Genomic DNA, 12,467 nt, shown 5'->3' on the forward strand with positions numbered 1-12,467 from the left:
CAAACTGCTCTAAAAACTAACAATGGTCTTTATAAAGTGATAGCTAATTTTGTAACCATGGTAAAACTATGTGATACGAAGGCCATACTTAATCTAAAGGTTAAATTTCTTTGGTTGAAGGGCTTTCTTAAACGGAGCATTAGAGTTTACTCCTCAAGGGTAGAAACGCATGGTTTGCGTACAACGCACTACTCAACATAAGTAATATAAAATATGTTTTCAATAGAAAAAGCTAATGTTTTTTTCATACAGCCACAATATTTGTCACTGTGACCTTGATGTAAATTAGTTTTCCAATGATATTCCCCTGTCGCTTATATTGTACAGAGAATATTATGTATTTAGGATCAAGGCTGCCTTCGTACGTGTTACTATTATTGTTATATGACCTTGTATATTTCGTTTATTTACAAAGGATTTATGCAAGTAATATTGAGTCATCAGTTTTGACGTAAATATTTTTGCTACGTAATAAACGAGCCTTTTACAAAAGACCGATCCAATAATTACTAGCGTTCAATTAAAGGGACACATATTATAATCATATTATGATTGTTGAGACGAAGCACACGATACTATGAGTTTTTGTGACTTATCTAAAGCGTTTGACTATGTTGAAATAATAGAAAACAATTGGAACTAAGTGGATACAACCAATACGCTCTAATAATGAAATTAGTGTTCCTCAGGGCTCCTATCTAGGTGAATTTTTGTTTTAAGTGAAATAATTTGTTTATCTATGACACTTAATATTTAAAATAAACCTATAAAATCAGTCATAGCTTTGATAAATTCCAGACCTGAGGACTAAGTTAAAACGTCTAATAGTGGTTTTGAAATAAAAAAGTAAATTATCAAGAACCTAAGTAAAATACTCATCAGTAGTGAATTAGAAAACAAACAAAAATGGTACTTGTACGACCAACAAGTGACACTTCTAATCTAGCATCGCAGACAATTCTTTGTAGTTATTTCCTTTTTCTATAATCTTTTGCTGAAATCCATAAAATAAAAGAGGTTCTAGTAAAAGTTTCCTACGCGGCTGTTCTGCCCCTGCTCTTATTTCTCACAATTTACTGGGTACTGCAGAACAAGTCTAAATTTCGTTTTTGGTATTTGCTTACATCTCAATCTCCTCACGGTGGCGGTTCCTAGGCCGAGTAGAATTAGACCAGACTATATTAGTTCGGAATGACAGCTAATAGATACTTTTTTGATATCGATGTGTCCTGCACTTTTGTCGATGTGAACGTTAATTCAGATTTTTGTTAGATTGTATGTCGATGTTTCACCTAACACTATCGAACACCAGTCTAGCAACGCGACGCCGCCCGCGGCCGATCCTTCTAGACTCTTCCAGGACTTACATCCTAACCTCACCATTGCGAGCTTAACAATTATTTGAAGCATGACTACCTTACTAACCTGGCTCGGCGCGAGCTCCTTGTTTTGCCGCATATCATCGTAAGAAAAAAGTCCAGCCGTCTAAGATTAAAAATGGAATTTTCCAGAAAATCGACGTTCCGTAGCGCGCTATCGGCCCTCATATACAACGGGGAGGATCGTTCCAAAGATAATAGGAAACGTTACAAAAGCGAGTACAAAAAGAAATTTAGACCGTTCTCTCAATACGTGTACGAGGCGTCTAAAGGGACATTTACGAAATGCAGGGGGAAAGGGAAGTCGAATGAGGAGGCGAGCGAGAGGTTGGTGGGGGAGGCGGAAGCGGGCGCGGGAGCGGGGGCGGGCGCGGGGGCGGGGGCGGGCGCGGGCGCGGGGGCGAGCGCGGGGGAGGACACGGCCAGCACGCTGCGCGCGGCCGGCCTGCAGCCGCTGGGGCTCGCGCAGGGCGACTCCTGGTACCGGGAAGTGCTGGACCTGCGCAAGCGCGCCGGCGAGTACAAGGTGTGCGCCCCACCACCACTATTCTACCCTACATCACAGCCCCTACACCTAGCCCTCTACACCGACCTAGCATCCACTACCGACCACCACAATCGACAGATGCGCGGCTGTGGTTTGTACTTAGACTACCCACATGGGCTAGTATTAAATCCAGGAAAGACCATAATATATTGATCATAATTTATTCATTTAACGCCGTTTTAATTATGTCAGGTTTTGATCCTTCATGCTAAGAAATGAATATGAAACTCCATACTGTACTTGTTCAGAAAACATGTATTAAACGTCCCCCACAACTACAACTGTATCACTGCAACAGAACCCTTAATTTTGTTCCAATAGTCTACTTCACGCGTAAATTTGCAAATGAGCCGTTCTACTGTCCGTCAAATGCATCCATTTGATGGATGGTGTGACGCAATCATGCTTACATCATATTCAAAATTGCCATTAATTCGACAGTACCGCGGCTGGGGAACAGAACTAGCGCCAGAACACATCACTCAGCTTTACAATAAGCAAATCGAGCTCTGGTACCAAGTGTCCCGACGGTCCTCGCTGTCAGCTCTATCACTCGCTTCCACCAGTCACAAGTAAGTGATGCACTAGATATTTTGATAGCAGGTGAACTATCCGGCTCAGAGGACCAATAAATGCGATTTTTTCAAATCAACAAATCTAGTTTTTATTTCTATCTCCCTTAATTCCTATGCCAAGAGTTGCCAAGAGAGAGTTCACATAACAGTTTTGGTCACTTATCTCATTCAAAATCCTAATAATGTTTCCATAATCCTACGCTATGAGATCTGATTTTCCCAAAATGTCCTTTTAGCTGAATGTCACCCGCTTCAACACTATCATTATAAGTTAGTTGGCAAAGTGGCTGATGCAAGCAAAGAATGGCTTGGATTGCGATTGTGAAGCCAATAATGCAAATGTAGACGCTGTAAAAGAGAGATTTAGAGAGACAGAAAATATTTGGCCACCGCCTAAATAATTTTTAAAATCTAAAACCTAATCTTCATCATCAAAAGTTTACAGTGTATTCTAAAATTTCTAGGGCTCTGCCACGTGATGAGAAGGATGGGAAGGAATCCAGGAACCATTCTCCCAAGAAGTTCAGGTCCTTCCGCTCGGCTCCGCACCAGTCCATCCATGCCAAACTCCAAGAGACCAAGGCTTTAGAGCGGTCGCCTCATAAGACCTCGCCACAGAAGCAACGCAAGAAGATTCAAGGTCATAGCTTCGATGATGGTGCTACCCAAGACGGTAATAAACATTTGAGCTATAGTAATCTTGATATCTTAAACAGCGCTTGATTTAGGAAAGGTAGTAGAGCCAATAGGTTCAATCAAGAAGGTACCACCGCAGTCCACCTGGTGATAAGTGGCTACTGCCGCCGGTGGACATCTGTAAACAACCCCAGATAGGATTAGATATTCCTACCTGAGGTCGGCCACAGATGCGCCGCTACCCCTGAGGTCTAAGCTGGAACGTCTCGGAAAAGTATTTCTCCCTTAACCACACCCTTCAAACCAAAACACAGCAGCACTTAATACTTCTGTTGTTAGGCAGAAATAGATACCGGCTTACATATGAGACTATCATCTTAGTCCTCAGAGAGAGTAAACCCTTGCTCAGCAGCAGCAGTGGGTTAACAATGTATGTTTTATCGATTTTGTTACAAAGCAATAATGGAGGCGGAAGTGTTCTGGTTTAAACATTACCTAAACAGACAAAGGAACTTATGTAGACCATTCAAAATTAGTCTTCAAGGATAGCCATTTACAAAACATTTGCGCTAATCTTACTAGCATGAACATACATTTAGTTTGAAAAAGATTTTTTTCATGTTAATAACTATTTGCATTAAGGTCAAAGACTGCTAATTAGGAAGTTTAAAAGCAAAAGATATTAAAAATGTAACTTTTTATTATTCATTTCCTGCTGTTTCTTGGCACATTAAAAATTGTTGTCCTCATGCATAAAGTTAGTTGGGGTAATATCGGACATGGAGTATTTATTACCTGACATGCATAGGGAAATGTTTGTCGAGCGTATGTATGTAAGTTTATATGTATTGGCTCATTTTTGGCATCAACAGCGTTACGGAATTTAACATATGAGATGTTGTTGAATTCGTCTAAATCGCGACAATGACATAGGCGATGTTTTTAAGCAGGTGGGGACTTATCGTTAAAAAATGCCAGGTTTTTATAAATAATAGGTTTTTATTATTAAAAAATTAGTTTATCAACACCATAGCGCAGTGTATGATTGCAACAATTTTAAAATATGCTGCATAAATTATATTCATACAATTTTGGTCGTGTTGAAGGTGGTAGAACCCTTTGTGGTTCGACTCCGGCGGCACCACCGCCACACCTATTCTACCTAATAACAGCAGTGTTAGGAGCTACTGTGTTCCGGTTTGAAGGGCGTGGTAAGGGAGACAGACTTTTCCGAGGCGTTCCAGCTTAGTCCTCAGGGGTAGCAGCGCATCTGTGGCCGACCTCAGGTAGGAATATCTTATCTTAACTGGGGTTGATTACAGATGTCCATGGGCGGCAGTAGCCACTTACCATCAGGTGGACTGCATGCTCGTCTGCTACTCTTACATTATAAAAAAAAATACCTCATGTCCGATATTACCCTAACTAACCTTACATTATAATTTTCATTGCTACCATCTTCTGACTCAAATCGAAAATACTCTAAACAAAGCATACTTATAACACTTTTCTTTGTTTAACCGAATTAATTAACCAACTTATTGTTCATGAAATTCTATCGTGTGAAACTTGAACCGAATGGTTCCGGTGTATGAGTTCCGTAGCCACTAACCTTCGAATGTATTAGACCATTAAGTATTGTGTTACGATAAATCAGTAGCCGCAGAACTGTCGGACCCACAGGTTGTGTTGCCTCGTAAGTTAACATTTAACTTAAATTTAACATTTTTATTAACGGTAACTTAACATCGATATTTAATGTGCATCGCTTAAAATTAGTGAGGTTAGCTTATGTACTTCAATGACTTTGGTGGTAAAACAAGGTTAGATTTATTTATTTGAGGTAGTTCAAATTTATAAATAGTCGAACATAATCGACATGGGATATGGCTTAACTCGCTGTATTATATAGGTACCTATTTTTTGTAGGTAACTTTTTTATAGAACGTCAAAATTTACAAGTACATACACAGACATTGTATTGTTACTAATAAAGTTTTCCGTTCTTTGTTTTTATTATATAAATACTACTATGGTTCGACCGGGGGTTACCATCACCATCATACATTTCTAGCGTGGAGTAATTCTTTAGTTTTGATGCAAGAGGGTGGACGTCGGTTACCTTACATATGAAGCAACCATTCCCTTAAGAGTGTCGATGCATCTGTGAATAACTCGTGCTCTATACAGAACTAGGCACAATCTTCGAAATCCGTTGTACCCTCTTACAATTTATAGGCTTTAGAAGGTAGTAGAATTTTCTATGGTTTAACTCCTGAGGTATCACCTCCACAACTCCACATATGTCTGCCTAATAGCTGCAGTGTTAAGCGCTGCTGTTATGAGGCAGGATAAGGTATGGCGGTAGTGCTGTCGGAGTCGAACCACAAAGGTCTACCACCTTCAAAACCTACCCCGAGGTGTCCTAATTTAGACCTCAAGTGTAGGAATTCATCTGAAGCAATCCGCGGACAGGAATATTATCTTATCTGAGATTAATTGGAGGTGTTCATCGACAGCAGTGGGTATTTACCATCATGCGTTTGCTACTTCAGTAGATTAAAAAAAAAAGGTATTATTTAGTAACATGTGTCGCAGGGGCGAAGTCCGAGGGCGCGTTCCGGTCGCCGCGGCGGCGGCCGCGCTCGGCGGACCCCGCGCCGGCGCCCGCGCGCCACCTGCCCAACGGCGACGTGCACCCGCGCCCCGCCAAGCCGCAAGGTAACACATACCCCCTATTTAGTCTTATCTAGTCGCTTTATATTACCTGTTTAGTTTTTAGGTGACAATAGGTCGACTGATATCAGTGACGATATCATTTAAAGAAGTTTAGTCGTCATAGATCAACACTGATCGCAGTTACGAAATAATTTAAGAAGGGTCTAGAAGTCTGTTAGCGAAGAAGTAAAATTAATTAATAGACTACTGAACAGATGAATAAAAGACCTTTTTGACAACCCTAATTTATTTTATTCGTCTGCTTAGGGGACCACTGATCTATTTTATTCGTCCACTTAGCGAACAGCTAGCAACAGCCATTATTTAACCAATTTCCTTAAGTTATGAGGAATCAGGACTCACCAAATAGCCTTCGTACCTTTCACTGGCCATGAGAGATTCTAAACTTATGTGGAATAAATTAGTAATCGTTTCCACTATAATGAGAATATAGTTTCCACTATAATGAAATATGTTTGATTTTCGAGTAGAAATATACTCTTAGTCATGTTTTTAACACTATCTTGTATCCAAATGAAACTAATAATGTGCTGTGAAACAGCAAAACATTTTCCGAAAACAACATCTTATGTAACGTTATGTGATGTTATGCGAGAAAAATAAAATAAATGCTACCAAGAACTAAGCTTCACAAAATCCTTTAACTCTAGAGGAACAAACACAAAACAAAAATTGTGCTAAAATAATATATACCTTTATATATATTGGGCTGTAACTAACATCAATATGTGCCAAAAAAGCGATCTTGTTTACTCAAAGATCGCGGGCAAATTGCTGAAAATAAATGAACGTGTGAAATTGCTCGAATGTATAAGTTTTAAGAGCGAAGTGACATTAGATAGTTTAATGTTAAAATCACCGATTTTCTGGCTGTTCGTTGAATCGCCTACTTTTTTTTAAATAGTCTATTAGATATGTTTATAAAAACTATAAAATACAAACAGTACAGTTATTAAATTTGCAAGGGATATCGACAAAATAAAAGGTAGTAATTATACAATTGGACTTTTCTTAAAATTTAATTTCTTCTTTCTTCTAAAATTTTTAATCATTCTTCCATTTATATGTGTAGAACTTAGATAGTTCTGATTCGTTTATTTAATCTGTGTAATAGATTTAAAATTAATTATTACTTATTATTGTTGTTATCCTGCCTGATGCCTGTACCCCGACCATTGGCTGTTTATTGAGAATTTGGCTCTGTTTTCAAAATTATTTATTTTTATTTTTCCTATACAACACTTTTTATTTTAAAATATTTGATTCGAATACTTTTTAAATACAGGTAACGTGTTAATTAAAACTTATATTTAGTTTACAACACATGCGATTTTTAATCTATAAAAACCCCGAGCCAATTCTCCGCCAATTTTTTAGTGTGGCAACATTTGTTCTGTAGGTTTGCCGTTGAATAGAGGGAGTAGTATTAGGGTTAGGTCCACATCGCGGGGCGGCCGGTCGCCTTCCGCGCCGAGCAAGCCCGTGGGCGGACCGGGCGGGGCCCCCGCAGCCCCCGGGGCCCCCGAGGCCTCCGAGCAGGCCCGACGCAGCCGCAGCGTCTCTAAAGTTGGCATTAAACTGGGTGCGTACTACCGCCAGGTGGCAGTTGCGTCGACGCTCTGTTTTTTCCTTTGGCAACACCCCACGGCCAAGCTTGTTAACGGCAGTTGTGGCGCTTTATGTGGATGTGATTTTGATTGGCAACGCAAAATGTAATGGAAAATTTTCATTCAGCTTACTGTAGCTCAAAATTTATAAAGTTTCTTATTGCTTCTGTGTTGTGGGCTTACGATTACATTTTTGAAGTGTTAACTTCTAGGCGCACCGCACACATTTATGTGGCCAGTAAATAAGTCAAATCTTGTTCGGCGATGTAAACTCGGCGAAACTCGGGTAGCCGAGCGAGATGGAAATACCCGAACCACTGTAATTCGATGTACGACTATTGTTTACAGTTGCATTTAACTTTATTATTAAAAATAAACTTGATTTTTTTATTAAAAGTATAACAAGTACATTTACTTTATTGTGTACAGAACAGATAACCGCCATAGAAGTTACCACTTCTTCAGTGTAAGCACACGCAGTTATTCGAATGGAAGTTTTTCTTTAGATGTCAGTGCGTCTACGCAACGTCACGTTTGCGCATTGGCAAGAATGGCTTCGACACGGCACCTGGAGTGTTGTTCTTGTCCGTGTGAACACCGAGCACTTGTGAACCAGGGTACCCGTACACTATGAAGTATACTTGTGCAGTTAATGAAATGTTATCCTTGACCGTGTCACCCCGAGCACTTCGACCTTGTGAACCAGGGTACCCGTACACTATGAAGTATATATTACAATTAATTACTTGTGCAGTTAATGGAATGTTGTGCGTTGCCCCGCGCACTTCGACGTTGTGAACCAGGGTACCCGTACACAATGAAGTACCAAAGTTGCAATTTACCTAATTATTACAACCTGTGCAGTTAATGGAGTGTTGTTCCTGTCCACGTGGACATCCCGAGCACTATGAACTTGTGAACTAGGGTACCCACCTTAAAGAATACCTACATACAATGAACTATATTAAATGTGCAATCGTGAATTTCATGAATCCTTATGTAACGTTCTAATACCTTCATGAGATCTTATTGCAAACATGTGATAAGATTATGATGAATGTATGGATGACTGATTTGATGGATGAATTATCGTAGGATGACCTTCTTTGCAACTCCTTGATGAAAGTCACGAAGGTGTACGTTGATATAAACCCTACTTGTTAAATGTATATACCGTTAGTATACCTTCAGTCATAGATATACTATTAGTAGTAGTATACTATTAGTAGTATATCTATGCCTTCAGTCAAGTTCTTGTAAATTTATTTATATATATATAATCCTGAATTTTATTATAAGTTTCGATTCTGTTACTTCAATTTTAGGGCAAAACCCTTAAAATAGTACCTAGATTACCTTACTGTTACAAAGTTTGTCTCTAGAAGTAGTATTCAGAAATAAATTAGTTTGAATGCAACCATTCGATGTTGTAGTTTCTCAAATCCTAGCAAATAAATGTTTGTGCATGCGATTTTTTTTGGATTGTACTTAGCTTATTAAACTTCAAGTTTTAAAGTTATAAAGAATTATCTGTAAAAACTAAACATTGTGATCACAATTACAACTGTTTTAATTGGGGTTTCCGGTTTTTTGATCGGACTTTGCACTTTTTTTAATTCTAGCAGTTTTTCTTGTTTTAAAATTAACGTTATCTTTATTATTTCTTTTAGCTACTAATTAAAGTCTTATATTTCATAAATATCTTTTTGGTAAATAGTTAGGTTTATAATGAAAAAAATGGTTTTAAACTTTATGACTAATCTGTAAATAGATAAAGCAAAGTAGAATCCAAAAGAAATGTGTGAAATGTGTACTTTTTGTTATATAGGAATTAGATAATCTCTGTTATGTGTTGATATGATCTGTGTTTGTAGAAGTTCTTACGCCTGTTGTTATAAATGATCAATATATCCAACTTTTTCCTACTAACAATCTAAATTTGAAAACTTACAATAGGCATAGATTGTCAAATGTATAATAGGCATAAGTTGTCATAATTATAATAGCCATAAATTGTCAAATTTTGATATTTAGTAGGCAAATCGTTTGGTTGATTGAATATAATTAATAATAGATGTTAGATAGCCGATAAGAAATTTAGATCTTTTCCAATAAAATTTCAACTTTTCTTCCTCATCGAGCCTTTATACACGACATGCAGTCCTGATAAATACGATGCAAACTCAATGCAGTTATAATGTTAATATTTTACAAGTGTCGTGAATAAACGCCTTTATTCTATCTGTTCTTACTAATAGCTTAATTGTACCTTTTGCAACATTTATATTTATTGTTTACCTATCGGTTGATAAATTACTTTTAATTAAATATTTATGACGTGATCAATGCGTAGCTTTATTTTTTTTTATATTTTATTAATATTTTAATATTTTAATGTGAAATGAATGTTAAATATAAAATAAAGCCAAATGTAATATAGGTATATTTATATATCATATTCAGTCAAATAGTTATATGTATGTGTTCATTTTATATCTCAATCAAAACTTGACCATATTTTAAGTTCAATTTTTTTGCTTCAAATTGTCAAAAATAAGTCATATAATAGGTAATATAGCATACCAATTTTATACAATTCTGGCCTAGTATGCTGTCACATTTATATGATCCCTCTGTTGTAATATTAAATACTAGCATAAATTAATATCGAAATATATTATGTTCCCTTTTCAATTTCATTATAAACCAATATTTGTAATTATTTGAAACACAATTAAACATACAATCCTTGTCCCTTGTCATTTCATGTCACACTTTATATATTCGTTCCCTTCCCTAGTATATTAAACAAGAAGCCATATATTAAGTCATACATGATATAATATACGGTTATCCAGTGGCTTAACAACACAATGTCGGACCCTTGTTCAAATTTTTGATTGGGGTCCCAAAATAATAAAATCTATCTAAATTACCTTTGTAAATTATTAATAATACTATGGGTCATTCCTACAACGGCTCTCGGCTACATGGGTCCCTTTCAGCGAGGGCCCCTGACATTTAAAGTTTTGTTACACTACTGGCAACTCCTAATCGTGTCATTAAAAAGATAACATTCGAAATTCAAACCGTTCCAGACGACGAGATTCCGTCGCACCGCAGCGCTTCGGTCGCCAAAGACCATTTCTTCGACGACTCTCCCATAGTGAAGTCGCCCCCGGAGCCCACCCGGGTGAAGTCGCCCGAGCAGATGAACATGCGCTCGCCCGACCCGGTCAACTGGACGGTGCCTCTCGACACCGGCAAGACCTTCACAGTCACCCAAAACGTTAAAAACGGTGAGTGCAGTTTCATAAGCAGATTGGCGGCCAACATCATAAAATTAAGCTAGATTAAGTTGGTAGTCATTCTGAACTGACTGAGCCCCGACGTTCCCCAAATTGTAATCGATTAAAGAGTATCTTCTTCCGTAGGAATTGGTGTTGGTAGTGCAATGGTATCACTGGTGTGGGCACGTTAGTTAGGCTCTGTATTCCAAATATAAGCCAAATTATTTATAAATTAATTGTTTAATAAGGTAGGAAAATTTATTGTAAGAATCTCGTATGTATATGGCAACATTGTGTAAACCATAGACAAGGAGCTAGAACGTAACAAGTTACGCTCGATTTTTATTACTGTCATTTATTAGATGCATTTTTATGAATGCATTTTTACGAACGAGATACTCTTTATACTCATAACATTGAAAACCTTGTCGAACAAATATTACGTAGGTAAGCGATATGTAGTAATATACGAATTTGATTACCCATAACAGAAATCTTTTGTCTTAATTACAATGTGTACTTAGAATAGTTTAATGTTAATATTTAACTTGAAATTATTATGAAAGAAACGGTTTCGTTATATGATAATTTAGATATAATTAAAGATAAGTCTAAGTCATATCTAAACAATAGTTAAAAAATAACTAGGCTGAAAGACGTTATTTACTTTTGATAAAAAAAAATATCTATAAATATATTCTCACATAATATCTTAATTCTTTAAAAAGTAATTATCCTAAATACCTAATTATATATTCCCAACTGAGCAGATATATAAATAATAAGAATATCTCATTAGATTTTTTGTAGAACCTTAATAATTACGATTTAAGGATTTTTATATAACATCAGCTGAAAATATGACAATACAAAACTTTTTCGAAATTCAGATTTACATATAAAACTATTGTTTAGATATGACCTTATAAGTGTTAGGGTTTTTATTAAGTACCTACATTGTTTTGTGGAATTGGCATGTTGATATGGGTGATTTAATTCTCGTTTCAAGCCATCACACTGTCATGCAACACGACAGTACGCTAGACATACATTTGACTGCATAATACTCATTACGTCATCTGTTATGTACCGAAGGTGTGAATAGCAACCCCACACTAGTAAACATGTAGAGAGCTTGCAACACTGACACCGAATTCAAAAACACAATGAAATCATGTACATTACTGTCAAAAAAATACAAGCAACACTACAAAAGTTTTCTGAAAAATATTAAGTCATCTACACTCATTCAATTTCTCATACCACGATTTATTTGTGATCATCTCAGTGATTAATTTTCTTTGTACATTGTTCATGGTCTACAGATATTGTTTTTATTAATAATGTTCATAAAGCACACATTATTATGTCCTGACTAATATATTGTTACAATCTAATATTTAAATGTGCCTAGTATGTAATCTAAAATGATAACCGTTTTTTAATAATTAACGAAACACTCAAAACTCTATCTGTGGACGTAGAACGTAGCGTTTGTTGTGTCACGTCATCCGACCATACGACTCACCATATTTCAGATGAGAGCATTAAGCGCCCTAGCTCTGAGTTTAAGAGTAGCTCCGTGGCCGAAGACGGTGTCGCAGTGAAGCCGGCAGGTACGACGAACACCGCCACCGCCTAGACCATCGGCCATACACACGATAATGAGTGTGACAGACAGCCATGCGACAGTG

At 37.2% G+C, this 12,467-nt stretch overlaps 1 protein-coding gene across 6 annotated transcripts in view; it reads left to right on the forward strand.

The window, feature by feature from the left end:
* Window positions 1-12,467, forward strand: part of LOC140754677 (uncharacterized) — a 126,909-nt gene that overhangs the window by 109,095 nt on the left and 5,347 nt on the right. For 4 of the 6 annotated variants that reach the window (XM_073089711.1, XM_073089713.1, XM_073089714.1 and 1 more), the window contains 6 exons: window positions 1,512-1,905; window positions 2,368-2,498; window positions 2,966-3,174; window positions 5,736-5,858; window positions 10,582-10,782; window positions 12,312-12,389. In XM_073089711.1, coding sequence (XP_072945812.1) covers window positions 1,512-1,905; window positions 2,368-2,498; window positions 2,966-3,174; window positions 5,736-5,858; window positions 10,582-10,782; window positions 12,312-12,389 — 1,136 coding nt within the window. The remainder of the gene's footprint in view (window positions 1-1,511; window positions 1,906-2,367; window positions 2,499-2,965; window positions 3,175-5,735; window positions 5,859-10,581; window positions 10,783-12,311; window positions 12,390-12,467) is intronic. The other 2 variants (XM_073089717.1, XM_073089716.1) reach the window with 2 other exon arrangements.

This window comes from Epargyreus clarus, unplaced genomic scaffold, assembly GCF_041222505.1.
Source record: "Epargyreus clarus isolate Ecla_fem2 unplaced genomic scaffold, WU_Ecla_fem_2.2 ptg000031l, whole genome shotgun sequence".
Classification (NCBI taxonomy): domain Eukaryota; kingdom Metazoa; phylum Arthropoda; class Insecta; order Lepidoptera; family Hesperiidae; genus Epargyreus; species Epargyreus clarus.